This window comes from Muntiacus reevesi, chromosome 15 (assembly GCF_963930625.1).
Source record: "Muntiacus reevesi chromosome 15, mMunRee1.1, whole genome shotgun sequence".
Lineage (NCBI taxonomy): Eukaryota > Metazoa > Chordata > Mammalia > Artiodactyla > Cervidae > Muntiacus > Muntiacus reevesi.
The window spans coordinates 20,498,431-20,514,286 of record NC_089263.1 but is presented as its reverse complement, the minus strand read 5'-3'; the positions used below and the strand labels follow the sequence as shown (position 1 = coordinate 20,514,286).

The 15,856-nt window shown below is 40.1% G+C and overlaps 1 protein-coding gene across 2 annotated transcripts in view; it reads left to right on the top strand.

Moving 5' to 3' along the window:
• The window catches only part of IQGAP1 (IQ motif containing GTPase activating protein 1), a 129,294-nt gene extending 120,800 nt beyond the window's left edge, over window positions 1–8,494 (top strand). For both annotated transcript variants that reach the window (XM_065906373.1, XM_065906374.1), the window contains 3 exons: window positions 926–1,048; window positions 3,639–3,747; window positions 6,192–8,494. In XM_065906373.1, coding sequence (XP_065762445.1) covers window positions 926–1,048; window positions 3,639–3,747; window positions 6,192–6,305 — 346 coding nt within the window. In that variant the 3' untranslated portion in view covers window positions 6,306–8,494. The remainder of the gene's footprint in view (window positions 1–925; window positions 1,049–3,638; window positions 3,748–6,191) is intronic.
• The last annotated feature ends 7,362 nt before the right edge of the window (window positions 8,495–15,856 follow it).

The window sequence follows — 15,856 nt, the reverse complement described above, 5'->3', positions numbered from 1 at the left end:
CACCTCTTGACTTTCTGTGACACAAGATGTTTCTGGTTCAGTTTGTATTCTCCCCTCCCCAGGCTTGGAATCAGCTATTTCTCCAAACATCCCTCGTTCCTTGTAATGATGGATGGTATTTAGAAACCAAAATCTAGGGACTAGATGTGCTCATTGCCAGAGCCATTATTGTTTCAGGCCTTCTAGGCAGACAGAGCTAGTTTCTCATTTCCTTTTTAATGGCTTCGTGGTATTCTGTTGTAGAGATAAAGTAATTGCTGAGTCAGTTCTCCATCGAGAGACATTGACATTGTCTCGTTACTTATTATAAAAAATTCTGCAACAAATAGCCTCTTGTACATATGTCATTTTGCAGATGTAGGCATATTTTTTAAGATAAATTTCTAGAAATGTAATTGCCAACTTCAAAATTTTATGCAGTTGTGATTTTGGTAGGTACTTCAGTTGCCAGCTGCAGGGATTATTACCTTTTATCCAACTACCAGCTTTTCTGCCCCATTTCTTGAGAGCCTTCCCTTGAGAGTCCCAGATCCTGCTTTCATTCATCTCAGTTCCTCCCTAGCTTACTTTTCTTACCGCTCTGTGCCTTGATTATCCCAGTGGCCTGCTAACATGTGTTTCTTTTACCTTGTTCCCATTTCTCTGTGTTGCTATGCTGACTTAAACTCTTTTAAAAATTATACATTCTAAGGTATTTTTATTTTTTCTTTGCACAGCCAAGGGGCTAAGAGTGACTCCTGTGGGGTTCCCTTCAATATAGTTCCCTGAAGTAGAAATTCTAGCATTCATTTGCCATTTTAGAATTGGTTTGTTACTTATGCTTGCATATGGAAAGTTTGTTTTTCAACCTCATATCCTTGAGTGACCAACAGAGATTCGTAGTAGATAGTAACTTATAGAAAGTGACATAATGTGGTCTTTACAGGGTCTCCAAAAAGCCTAGGGAAATGAAAGGGAAGAAAAGCAAAAAGATCTCTCTAAAATACACGGCAGCAAGACTACATGAAAAAGGAGTTCTTTTGGAAATTGAGGACCTGCAAGTAAATCAGTGAGTATTTACTTTTTAACTTTATTTTATATATTGATTATTTTTGTTTCTGTGTTTATCATAGCTTTATCTTATTGACTTTCTCTTATCTGGATAATCATTATTATATTTTACATGTGTTTGTAATTGATTAATTAAAGTAGTCAGTTATATGCAGGATTTGGCCTAATACCCAGAGTTAATTTGCCTTTCATAGAAGGAAATGTATTTGTATCTTTTCCCTATATGCCTCTATTCACATTAAGATTATTCACTCACTTTACTACTTTTTTTTTTTTTAACTTAAATTGGAATGATACTCTTTATAGTCATGTATCCAGCTTTTTCCTCATTACATGTTGTGAGCATTTTTCACATAGTTTGAATGATCACATAATTTTTAATACTGTAGTTTTAATTTAACCATTTACCTATTGTAGAATATTTTAAGTTGATTTTACTTTTTATAATATTCCACATGTAATAATACCTTTATAATGTAATCTTTGATTCCACCTTTGATTATTTATTTTATGATAGATGCCTAAAATTGCAATTTCTGATCAGTGTATAATTTTTTTTATTGTGAAAAACACAAAACATAAAATTTACCATCTTAACTGTTTTTTTTAAGTAGTTAGTTTTTTTTAAGTAGTTAGTTTTTTTTAAGTAGTGAGGCATGTGCGATCTTAGTTCCCCAACCAGGGATCGAATTCATGCTCCGTGCATTAGAAGTTGGAGTCTTAGCCACTGGACCACCAGAGAGGTCCCTCTTAACTACTTTCAAGTGTACAGTTCAGTAGTGTTAAGTACATTCACATTGTTGTGTGAACCTTTTCATCTTACAAAACTGAAACTGTACTCATTAAGTAACAACTCCCGTTTCCCATTTCCCCCAGCCCTGGGAAACCAGCCAGTCTCCTCTCTGATTCTGTGAATCTGACTCCTAGTTGCCTCATATAGCAGAATAATATAATACTTGTTTTTTGTGTCTGACTTTCTTCAGTTAGCATGATGTCCTCAGGGTTCATGCAGGTTGTAACCTGTGACAGGTTTTCTTCCTTATTAAGCCTGAGTCGCTTTTCACTGTATATGTGAACCACATTTTGCTTATCCGTTTGTCCATTGATGGACATACGGGTTGCTTCCATCTTTTTGCTTTTGTGAATGATGTTACGGTAAACATGGGAGTACAAATATCTCTTGAGACCCTGCTTTCTGTGTACCTATAAGTGAAATGACTGGATCATATGATAAATTCTACTTTTAATTTTTTTAGGAACTGTCATACTATTTTCAATAGTAGTGGGAAAAAATGTTTTTAATTCGTGTATTAATATTACAAAATATTTTCTAACAATGTCTGAAATGTGTTTCAAAGTGCTTTCTTACCTCAATAATTCTTTACCATCATTGAATAACAAAGCAATTTTTGATATTTTTGACTTAATAGATTAAAAAGGTAGCACTTTTAAATTTTGCATTTTGTAGAATTCTAGTTGAGGTTTTTGGGGTGTGTGTGTGTGTGTGTGTATGTATTTAAACATGGCTTATTATCTATGTTTTCTTTGATTATTTTTTCAATTGAGCACCTTGGTGTTTTGGGTTTATTTTTTTTTTTGATTAGCACTTAATGCATTTTTCAACCCTTTTTTATAATTTATTATTTATTCCCTTCTTTTTTTGTCATTATTTCCTGTTATTGTTCAGGTGCCTATCATTATTTAATAATTTGCTACCGCCGACTTAGAAACCAGATGACAAACCAATCCAGTTAAAATAAAATTATTTATTACATAAAATAATATCTTTATAAAACCTGTGAGAGTCTCCTGTTGAGTGAAATGCATGTGTTTTAGACTGTGGACTCTGTAACCTCTCATCTAGCTTCTCGGTGACCTCTTTTGCATCCTCCATGGTTCTCAGCTCTGTTTATAATAGATCAGTTTGCTTCATAGTTGAGTTTTGGAAATCCGGGGTGACACTCTTTGATCACCTAGAGAACAGCTTGCTCCCACTTTCTGGTGCATAAACTCCTGGGCGTGTAACATGTTGAGACTGAGTGGTACCTTAAATATTTTCAGTAATAACAGTTTATCTTTGGTAATACTCACTCCATTTATATCCATAGCACCTACTCCTTCCAGAACACTTCCTGTCTTGGTTCTTTTGGTTCTGACCCCTGCTTTGTTTATGTACCATTTCCAGTCCTCAGACATGCTTGTATTCAGACATCTGTCTTCTCCTCCTCCTCCTGGCCCCATTTCCTCTTGATTCTCCTTTCACTATCACGCTTCAGGAGTGGCCACACGGAAGGCCAAGAGGAGTCCTGATGTCATCCCTTCGTAGGTCACTGTGTCCTTCCTCAGCGGTTCCTCTCAGTAGGAACCGCGTTCTCCCGGGAGAGGTTGCCTCTCTCTCCAGATCCCAAAGCAGATGGTAATTACGGCATCAATATCACACACATCCCCACCTGTGATAGTACTTCGCACCTTTATTTTGTCACACTTTTCACTGCTGAACATTGAGCTCATCTCCTTTCCAGACTTCACAGAATATTTTTATATGAGAACACAAAAATCAAATCCTTGTGATGTTTTGTTTCAAACAGGTTTAAAAACGTCATCTTTGAAATCAGTCCAACAGAAGAAGTTGGAGACTTCGAAGTAAAGGCCAAGTTCATGGGAGTTCAGATGGAGACATTTATGTTACATTATCAGGTAGGTCTGCACCAGGTAAAACTGACAGCTCTGCGTGTGAGACAGTTTTGTTCTTGTCAGGGTAGGTAAGGGGAGAAAAGAGACCCAGGTGAGGAAAGCCACCCGCACTTGGCAGTGAGCTGAGTTCTGCGTGTCGGATTTGGTCTGTGTGGGCTAGCAAACTTTTGCAGACTGTTTGGGCTAGTGAGCTTTTGCAGACATATAAGTCTTCAGCGAGCATACCTGAAGCTTACACTTAGGGTTGCCACTAAATTGAACTGACACCTTGGACGTGAATAAAATGTTTAGGTACAGATCTCGACAGTACAAAATCATGAACTTTTTCAGTAGCTTGAAATCTTTTTTTTCCCCCTCTCATTTTGATTTGATATAGGAGGTTTAAAGGTATACTTCTGACAAGATGTGTGTAAGTTGCATCTTTGTAAACTGAATCTCACTTTGTTTATATTTTGGGAACTTTTTTTTTTTTTTTTTTTTTTTTTTTTTTATATTTTGGGAACTTTTTGTTTTTTTGAGAGAAAGCAACTTTTTATTGAATCTAAGTTAATAAATAGGGATCACAGAACAAAGAGCAGACAAATAGCGTGAGTTACATCAGAATGAAGAGTAAATGACAGGCCTGGGTTTCCAGTCTGAAGCTGTTACGCAATATGACTTTTTTTGGCTGCACCACACAGCTTTGGGATCTTAGTTCCCCCACCAGGAATTGAACCCAGGCCCTGGGCAATAAAAGCACCAAGTCCTAACTACTGGAACACCAGGGAATTCCCCTCTGAATCCCCTTTTAAATTCAAGAAGAATTCTGCAGTGAATCATATTGTGACATAACTGTCCCTAATTTTTATTTTGAAACATCTCTCTCTCTCTTTTTTTTTTTTACATTAAAAAATATAAGAGTGTTGAGAGGACTCCTAGGTAATGTCCAGCTTCCATTAGTTCTGTGAACACAGTGCTTCGTGGTTGGTACCCAGCTTATATTTCTCAGATGGCTGCACCCCGTCAGGCTGGCAGGGGCCTTTCCCTGAAAGGAAATTCGGGCTCTTGTGCATGTCGCTCTCCCTTCATTGGGAGTTTCCCCCCACTTTCTTCCTCTGTCATTTATTGAGGACTTTCATGTCGTTACCACACCTAAAACTTGCCCCACCAGCCACACCACAGTCAGTTCCTACTTCACCTCCGTAGCCTATAGAGCCAGCCCCTGTTCACTACAGTAATCAACTTACTTTCCTCTCGACTTCCAAACTGCAGACTCCTTAAGGACAGGTAGTATTTCTCTGTCTCCTTCTCAATGACCAGCAGACCCTCAAAACACGTTAACTGTACAGATGTGAAATGATTTTATGATGCACGTAGCTAACTCAAGTTCTTACACACAAAAAGTCTCTTATTCCCTCAGTTTCACCAAATTTGTGTAGGCTACCCATTCTGCCTCATTGTATCACTCCATGCACAGAGTCATTAGCTATGGAATGACCGCCAGGTGCAAGATGTTACAGTTCAGGTGATGCACCAGGGTCCTTGTCCACCTGGAGCCGCTAAGATTTTTCCAAAAGATGAATTGGTTGAACTTTTGGAATCCCTTCAATCCCCTGTCTTTTTTAAAGATTTTTTTTGCAATCTTTACTGAATTTGTTACAGTACTGTTTTTATGTTTTGTTTTTTTTGGCCCTGTGGCATGTGGGTTCTTAGTCCCCCCACCCCACCCCACCCCACCCCACCCCACCCAGGGATCGAACCCACACCCCCTGCTTTGGAAGGTGAAGTTTTAACCACTGGACCACCAAGAAGTCCGGCCTTCAGGCCCTTTGATTCTTGCTTTTTCACCACTGCTCTTCCAAAGTTTGGGTGTGAGACCACTCTGATTTCCTCAGGTTGTTTCGGACAGTGGAGGGTAGTCGGGAAATAGGGCTTGGCTGTCAGATCCAGACTCACCACGTCCAGCTCTCTCCTGCTGGGCGGGTCATTTAACATACCCCAGCCTCAGTAGCCTCATCTTTAAATCTGAAGTAATCACCCCAGTAGGATTTCTGACAGGACTTAGACAGACATCGTATAACACGCTTCTGCATTGAGGAACATACAGTAAATGTAAAAAACATTTAGTCCTCTCTTCCCCGTCGTGTTCAGGATAGGAAAGCTCTGCCATTTGAAAAGGAAATGAAGACTCTAGTAGATGGTGTTGAGATGATATTACTGGCCTTTCTTGTGTTCAGTGGTTATTATGTCTCATCATGGATTGAAACGCTGTCACCTTCTCCAGGCGATGTATCACTTAGACGAACTGGGCCGCAGCAGGCAGGTCCATAGCTGGGCACTTGTGTCTCACCCCAGCTCACATCTGGCGCACAAGGCACGCCACATCTCTTCCAGATTCTTCCCTACTCGTGTCTCTCCTTTTCTTGTCCCACGGACTTGATTAACCATCAGAATGTTTTTTTGAACAGGACCTGCTGCAGCTACAGTATGAAGGAGTTGCCGTCATGAAATTATTTGACAGAGCTAAAGTCAACGTCAACCTCCTCATCTTCCTTCTCAACAAGAAGTTCTACGAGAAGTAACAGAGCATTTGCTTCCAGCTCAGAAGGATAAAGAAAAAAGTGCCTGGCGGCCGCCTTTCTAAAAATCCTTCTTTATTTCTCCGAAACAAAGACCCAGCCCATACCATTGCCTCAGTCTAATATCGCCCCCAACTCCACAAGTTTAACTCCTCCCGCTCAACAGGGACATTGGTCGTCCTTTCTTCATACTGAAATTGTATTTCAGGCCCAGTCTGACCCATCTTGTTCCTTTGTTCTCTTCTGTGAGGGAAGAGTGGGAATTCTCCTGAAATCTCTCATGTTGTTACAGTCTTAGAGGTTGCATTACTATATTGTAAGCTTTGGTATTTGTTTCTATTAGCGATAGGGACGGTGGAATTTGAATACTTGCTGTTTAGAAGTGGAAGCCATTAGCCCAATAACGTGCATACTTAGAAGATACACAGGCAAAATGTTAGGTTATCCATAGTTATTGGTTGTCACTTAAAAGTGAAGTTCCTTTATATTTCTGTTCCATCAGTAAAATTGAAGGATATAGGGAGGCTTTGGTTGTCTTCCATTCTGTCTTCCTTTATGGGCGGGAGCTAATAAAAGTCACTGTTCTGTGTTCAAAGGAAGCATTTTCTAGAAAGAGAGGGATGTTGTTTTTAAATTTCACCATTAAATTTGGGCAGTTCTCATCAGTGGATGGGAGAGTCCCACTGTTAAAATTAAGCTATTTAGGTAAATTCAGAATGGTCTGAACACTTGGTTGTTTCTGTTGGTGCAAAGATGGACTAGTTTCAGGCAAACGATCCACTCCATCCCTATGGCAAAGGAATGGGTTATCCCTAGCGTAGAATGTAACTGTTTCCAAAACTGTTTTGTATCTTAAGAGTGCCTTATGAAAGTGTAGATTTATTTCTTAAAATGGGGGTGATAGGAATTTTAAAGATTTATATAATGCTTCAAAGTCTTTAGAATACTGTAAGAAAAGGGCTTGGGGGTTTTTTTTTTTAATTGGCTTATCTGTATATCTGAACTCTTAAAACTTTTTTATAGCTAAAACACTAGGGTTTATCTGCAGGGTTGCAGAGAGATTATCCTGCCTTAAACAGACTGAAACAAAACCAAACCAAAGCAGCCAAGCGATGTTACATGTGATATTAAAATCTGGTTCCCCACCCCGCCTTTTTTTTGTCTTTTTTCTTGCTGCCCACACTATGCCTTTATTTGATGAACTCTCTTTTTTAAATTTAGTCACAAACAATTCAGTGCTAAGCATTGAGCTCATGGAGCTTTCATTCTTAGATTAAAAGTCATGTACTTTTTAAAAACAGTCTTTTTATCCAGGAAAATATATTGAAATCATGCTACTGAGCCTCCTTTCCTCTGATGTTTTGGTTCAGTGTTCTTTTATCATAAAACTAACAGTTAAAAATTTACTGATGTATATTTAAAGCCAATAAACTGTTTTCATTGATAACAAATCATGTGACGCATCCCAGTTACAGATGCTGGAAGTGTGTTTTTCATGATAGACTGTTTACTGAGTCAGGTCCACGGGTGCAGCCATACGAGTCTGCACACCCCAGGCAGCCCACAGACAGGTGAAGAGGTGAGGTGTGGAGTGTTAGGGAAAGAGTCTCCACCACCTTGACCTCGTTTCTTGTGTTTCACAAGACAATTTTTTTAGTAAATATTTCCCTCAGATTAAAAGAAGATGCCACTCTATGTGGCATCGCCTCAAAAACTGGGACCAACCAAAATATCAACCGTTTTACCTTAAAAGATAATATTCAACCCAAATTCATGTCGGGCCCCAAAGGTCACGTCCATGACAGATAATGAGCAAAGTTCACAACTCTTTAATGAAATATGATGTTTCAGTGATCTGTAAGGAGCATAGTTCCTTGACACAGTTGCCACAAACTACACCTCGAGATGGTAATTTTGATGGTAACCATGCATAATTACGGTGTTCACAGCATTGAGGATGCCCAGACAAATTCAGGTCGTGGCATTGACACTTAGTAGCTCTTTTTAATTTTAATTTATTAGCCATAGCAGTCTCTGTCTCAACTCTCTTCCTTCTTTGACCTTCTCTTCAACCAGCCATCATGACTTTGACCATGTATTTCCTCCTCCCAGAATTTGGACTGCCTGTCAGATCGTTGCCCCACACAATTGCCTCTGTATCTCTGTGTGAAATAAAAGGTCATTCATTTGTTTTTGTGTTGATTTTCCTCAGTCTCATTGTTAGCAGTTCCTGCAAAACAGTGTTAATTAGAGTGAAGTTTAATCATTGAAAACCACAACAGAAAACAACCCCTTCATAGTCTTTTTGAAGGAACAAACACAAATCAGCTATCTCAAAGAGATTTTTTTAACTTGTGAGTTTAGCCTTTTTAATTATAAAATGCTTTAAGTAGCCTTAGCATAAAAAGAACTGGGAGTGTGGCAAGGTGGAGAACCAGCATAATGTCACTTAGTTCTTTTTTAAAATGAAAAAACCATCCCGGGAGCTCCCTGGTGGTCCAGTGGTTAGGACTCTGCTCTCCCAATGCAGGGGCACCCGGTTCAGACCCCTGGTCAGCTCCCACGCGCCACAACTAAGGGTCCATGAATGCAACTAAGACCCAACATAGCCTAAATAAATATTTTTTTAAAAATCATCCAATTTTTCTTTAATCATTATTGGTGGACATTTCAATGTCAGTTCTGATCAGCAAGTGGCTGGAAGTTTCCAATTACAGTAGCATTAATTGTTACAGTAGCACTCTAGGTCACAGTATGTCCCTCAGGGGACTTCTCCATTATGTACAAATCACCAGAAAAGACTACGGGACATTGGATATGGAAAAAGTAAACAGCAGCAAAAGGGAGGGAAAATGGCTGCCTTTTAAATAAGACCCCAGGGGGCAGCCGTACTTAAAAATACAAATATAGGGTATTGCCTGATGGCTCAGTAGTAAAGAATCCATGTGCCAATGCAGGAGACTAAGGTTCAATCCCTGATCTGGGAAGATCCCACTTGCCGTGGGGCATCTAAGCCCGTGCGCCGCAACTACTGAGCTTATGCTCCGGAGCTTGTGCTCCACCAGAGAAGGCACCGCAGTGAGAAGCCCCTGCCTAGAGAGTAGCCCCCGCTTGCTGCAACTGGAGAAAAGCCTACCCAGCAATGAAGACCCAGCACAGCCAAAAATAAATACAGTTTTTTAAAAAAGTTATAAAGTGTATGAAAGTGAAGTTGCTCAGTCGTGTCCGACTCTGCGACCCTGTGGACTGTAGCCTGCCAGGCTCCTCTGTCCATGGGACCCTCCAGGCAAGAATACTGGAGTGGGTTGCCATTTCCTTCTCCATATGGAGTGGGTTGCCATTTCCTTCTCCAGGGGGTCTTCCCAACCCAGGGATCGAACCCAAGTCTCCCGCATTGCAGGCAGACGCTTTAACCTCTGAGCCACCAGGGAAGCCCTATAAAGTGTATACTTGCCAACATATTGTGAATTTCCAGCTAAAAATAACCTCACTCTTAAAGGAACCCAATGGAAACCCCTACTTTTATTTTAGTTTTTAATACTTGTACTTCATTATTATTAATTGCAGGAAGCAATGGGACTGCCTGTTTTTAAAGGCTCACGAAGCAGGGTAGGATGAATGGGGAGATTGGGACTGGTGTATCTACATACACTACTACGTATAAATTAGGTAACTGATGAGAACCTGCTGCAGCGCAAGGAACTTCTCAGTGCTCCGTGGAGACCTAGATGGGAAGGAGTCCAAAAAAGAGGGGGTGTGTGTGTACGTGTGGCTGATTCACTTTGTGTACAGTGGAAACGGACTGCATTATAAAGCAACCATAGTCCAATACAAATTAAAGGCACATGGACAAAGCCCTTTGTCGATTGGAAAGTTGACATCTTTTTTTCCTCTTTAAACTCGTGTTTCTCCTCTACTTCCCTTAGAATTTTATTCTAATGTTATCTTTTAAAGCATAAGTCTTACTTTTGACCATCCTGTCATTGTTATTTGTGAAAAAAGTTAAAATATTTTATTGCCTGTGACCATAAGGCTCTTAACGATCCAGAAAAATACTTTGCATTATAATTATTGTTAGTGCATCTTTAATCAAAATCACCTAATGTATTGTCTTGACAAAAAATTGTAAAAGATATTTGAAATGTATCTCTTAATGAAATAAATGAAAGTTCTTAAAGTGCAGGTGTAAAAGCTTATGGCTAGGGATTTCCCTGGCAGTCAGTGGTGAAGACTGGCTTCTAGTGCAGGGGATGCTCTGGTGGGGAGCTCACATCCCACATACCTAGCAGCCAAAAAAGACAAAACACGAAACAGAAGTAATCTTGTGACAAATCCAATAAAGACTTTAAAATGAGCCACATAAAAAATGAGTAGATTAAATAATAAAAAACTTTTGTGCGTGCATGTTAAGTCACTTCAGTTGTGTCCAACACTTTGCGGCCCTATGGACTGTAGCCCACCAGGCTCTTCTGTCCTTGGGATTCTCCAGGCAAGAATACTCAAGTGGGTCACCATGCCCTCCTCCAGGGGATCTTTTCCCACCCAGGGATCAAACCTTTGTCTCTTTCCTGTCCTGCATTGACAGGCAGGTTCTTCACCACTAGCGCCACCTGGGAATACCACTCCTCCCAAATTTGTGGATAAATATTACTACTGGCCATAATGAAAGAGAGCTGTTGATCAATTCTCTTCCTATTTTTACTTTTATAAATGTGAGCTCTGAGAACCTTTGCTGCCATAAATAATAAAAAAAGTCACTCAGTCATGTCCTACTCTTTGGGACCCCATGGACTGTAGCCTACCAGATTCCTCTTTCCATGGGATTTTCCACGCAAGAATACTGGAGTGGGTTGCTATTTCCTTCTCCAGGAGACCTTCCCAACCCAGGGACTGAACCCGGGTCTCACGCATTGTAGACAGATACTTTACCATCTGAGCCACCAGGAAGTCCATAATAAGTACTAATAGATGGAATGGAAAGTGTTTTGTGATAATGATGTCACCCATTTTTTAGGACTTTAATTATATCTCCCAAATCTCAATGAAATTATAATAAAAAAATATGATTAGCTCCTCCAATTTTGCTGAAAGCAAAAAAAAAAAAAAAGTTACTTGGTTTGGAAAAGAGCTTATTATCCAGTCTTTAGATCATACACTGTGTCAAGACTTGGGAAGTAGGTGAGGGACTTTACTAAGGCTTATTAAATGACTATGAATTACACTGATAACCTTTGACTTGTCATTGTTCAGTTGCTAAGTCGTGTCTGACTCGTTGTGACTCCATGGACTGCAGCATGCCAGGCTCCTCTCCTTCACTGTCTCCTGGAGTTTGCTCGCATTCGTGTCCATTGAGTCAGTGATATTATCTAACCATCTCATCCTCTTCTGCCCCCTTCTCCTTTTGACTTAGAGATAACTTACTAAACCTAATATGCTAGTGATGCTTTGGAAAAGTAGAAATATTTTAATACCCCTTTGGTACAACAATTTTTTAACAAAATTTTATTATGGAAAAAAGTGTCTAACATCTAAACAGAAGGAATGGTATAATGAACTCCCATGTGTCCATTGTCTAGCCTAAGCAATTACCAACACTTTCATCTCTACCTTCACCCACATCCCCTTGGGTTATTTTTACAAATCCCAGCTACAGTATCATTTCAACCACAAATACTTGGGTATGTGTCTCCACCACAGTGTTTCTCAACAGGGTGCAACTGTCCCTCCAGGAAACACTTGACAATATTTGGAGATGTTTTTTGCTGTCTTTATTAAGACACTGCGGCTGGCATCTAGTGGGTGGAGGCGAGGGTTGCTGCTCATGCAGTCTTAACAATGCAGAGAATAGGCCCATGGACAGAAAATGAGCTAGTCCAAAATGTCGGTAGAACCCAGGGTGAGAAATCCCACTCTTAACGCTGGAAGAAAAAAACAAAACAAAACTCCAAGCCATTATCACACCTAAAAAATAAATTTGAAATACTGAATAGGCAGTCAGTGTTTACATTTCCCCAGACATGTGATAGTTGGTTTAAACATTTCATATATTTGAATCAGCTGCCAAACAAGATTCCCACATTACATTTAGTTGATGGGTTTCTTAAATCCCTTAATCTATGAATTCTCTCTTTTTTAAAAATGTTAATATTTTTGAGTCCTCTGGTTCTTAGTTGCTCTGTGGGGACTTTATCCAGAGGCGGAGAGCTCTAATTGTGGCATGCAGCCTGCTCACTGTGGCGGCTTCTCACTGCAGAGCACACGACCTAGGGCGCGCAGGCTCAGGAGTTGTGCATGGGCTTAGTTGCCCTGGGGCATCTTCCTGAACCAAGGATTGAACCAGTGTCCCTTGCGTTGCAAGGCAGATTCTTAACCACTGGCCAGCAGGGAAACCTCTCTCTGTTTTTTCAAATCTTGCAACATACTGGGTTGGCTAAAAATTTCTATCAGGTTTTTTCACAAGATGTTATAGGAAAATGCAAATGAACTTTTTGGCCAACACAATATTTGGTGTTGATGCTGTAGAATTTCTATACTCTGGGGTTTCTTATTACATCCTGATCTAAAGGGTGATCTCAGGGCTGTATCTTTTTGTGATGTAAATCCTGATCACAAAGTTCAAATATTTCCAGCTTGATTCGTTTGTTATAAATTTTCCTATCTGCGCTTCATCACATACCACATGGATTCAGCAGCCACTGACACGACTGACTTGATTTCTTACTTCATTGAGGGTTGCAAAATGATGATAATCAGCCATTACTTCTTCATTTATCAGAATTTTTCTAAAGAGAATGTCCTATCGCCAACTATTTGGTTACCTTGAAGACTATTGATACAGGAAAAGATGGAATGCTGTCTCTCTCCCTTTATTTGCCAGCTTTCAGGAAAAGCTTGTTCCCTAACATCTTCATCCTCCTGGTTGGCTCAGTGGCCATGATTCCACCAGCCAAGCTGGAGATGAAGGTTCTATCCCTGGGTTGGGAAAGATCCCCTGGAGAAGGAAATGGCAACCCCCTCCAGTATTCTTGCCTGAGAAATCCCATGGCCAGAGGAGCCTGGTGGGCTCCTAACATCTTCTGAAGGTGACCAGTGAGGTTTTGTTTTTTTCAATCCTGTGACTCCTAGTTTTTTTAATATTCAATGTCTTTTAATCCACTGTAGATATACATATATTAAAAAATGTCTAAAATTTTAATGTTAAATTTTAAATTTAAATGTTAAAAAAATTTTTTTTAATGTTTTTACATGCTCAAATTTTCCTCTCTTGGGCCAGTAGAAGTCCTTCAGTGGTGACCGTCCTTTTGTCATGACCCCAGTAGACTTTGATAGCTTCCTCGCTTTCTGGCTTAAGATGTTCCAGCCACATCTTGCTACTTTATTCACCCCAGACTTCAAATAAGCTTTTCTCCAAGGAGCCCTGGTTACTTTTAGTGGGAAAGGGTACTTGGAGAATATAGTCTGGGTGCTAGGAGCCCTCATGGCTATTAGGTTGGGCATTGTCTCTGTTTTCAATAGAAAGAGTTTTTAAAGAACATTTTCTGAGCTCATTTTTCTCTTCTAATAAAATGTTTTTGTCTTAACATACGCAGTTCTATAAAAGAAAAAAATAATGGTTAGTAGCATTTGTCAATTCCGTAGTGTGAACACCTCCCCGTAGCTGATTTCAAGCTTGATGCCATTGGTCATTGAACATAGAGTTGGGGGGTAGGAGTGTTTTGTTTTGTCTTGTTTGGCCACACCACATGGCAGGCAGAATCTTAAGTTCCCCAACCAGGCATTGAACCCTCGCCCCGTCCAGCAGACGCAGAGTCTTAACCACTGGACCTCCAGGGAAGTCCCTAGAGTTGGGAAAAGATGCTATCCGTTGGCTTTCATGAGTTGGTGCTAAACTACTGATTTTATTCCAACAGTAATAGGGAGCAATGGATGGATTTTAAGAAGAGCAAGAAATGATGAGATCTGGGTCTTGGAAATGTGGAGGATGGATGGGGATACGGAGGCAAGACTCCAGGCTGTGCTACTTCCTGTTTGTCCCTCAGATCCACTCTCCACCTTCCACTCTCCTCTGTGCCCTGGGAAGCTGGCTGCCTGGTCTACATCATTGTCTCCCTCCAGCTTCTGCCTGGGTTTGGCTAATGACAGGCACCCCAGGAGAGCAGAGGTCTAAAATAAGGTCCTAAAAAGTGAAGTGAAAGTGTTAGTCGCTCAGTCGTGACTGATGCTTTGTGACCCCATGGACTATAGCCCGCCAGGCTCCTCTGTCCGTGGAATTCTCCAGGCAAGAATACTGGAGTAGGTTGCCATTCCCTTCTCCAGGGGATCTTCCTGACCCAGGGGTCAAACCCAGGTCTCCTGCAATGCAGGCAGACTCTTTACCATCTGAGCCACCAGGGAAGCCCAGAATAAGATGAGGTTAAGACTTATTCTTCCAGGTCACTGTGAGTTAACTTCTCTCCCTACCAAAGGCCAGAGTTCCTCTTGGGTTCCTCTCTACAGATAACCACCTTCTCCCTATTGCAGTAAGCAATCCTTCCCCAGGTCCCCTCTGGCCCTGAGTGCTAAGGACGCCTGCTGTAACTAGCCCCAGGGGCTCCTGCATTATCCCTAAACCTTGCCCTGTTTCTTTTTAACTTTTCTTCCCATCTCCAGTTTCAGCAGCCATCTGTTTCCTGCCGGGACCCTGACTGATACACAAGTGGACCAATTAAGGTCTCAAGTTAGTGAGAGACTTTGCTGCTTGAACTGGATAGTGGTTGCTAGGATGAAAACGGGTGGGTAAATTCTAGAGATGTTTAGGAAGCAGAGTTGGTTTACTGGGTGTTGGAAGAGTGGAAGCTGGGTCAGCAGATGCTCTACAAGAGACATTCTAAGATTGAGAGGTACGATTTTAGAAAATATATTAATTTTTGCCTAACTAAAACATTTACTACATTTTGATTCTACTTGTTTGACTTAGTATGAATAGAATGCTAAATTTCTAATTTAAAAAATATGCAACAAGCAACAAAGGTTTACTATATATAGCACAGGGAACTATAGTCAATAGCTTGTAGTAACCAATAATGAAACATAATTTCAAAAATGATATATGTGTTTATGTATAACTGAATCAACTTGCTGTGCACTTGAAACATTGTGAGTCAACTATATTTCAGTAAAGTATATATATTAAGAAAAAAAAGAAATTTGGGAAGTGTTGTATTCCATCGTTCTCCTTGGAAGTCACAACATATGTAAACATATTAAAAACCTCTGAGGGACTTCCCTGGTGGTGCAGTGGTTAAGAATCCACCTTCCCAATATGTGTGGATTATTTTCAAATATCTTTTGATATTGATTTCTAACATAATTCCACAGTGATAAGAGAACAGACTCTGTATGATCTAAATACCTTTAGACCATGAAATTTTTGCACCTTGTTTTGCTTTCTTGAAATTCAAGTTCCCATAGACTATAAACAAGGAAATACAAAGTGTTTCCTTGTTTATAGTCTATGGGAACTTGAATAGAATTTGTATCCTGCTGTTGTGTGAAAATTGTATAAATCTTAATTA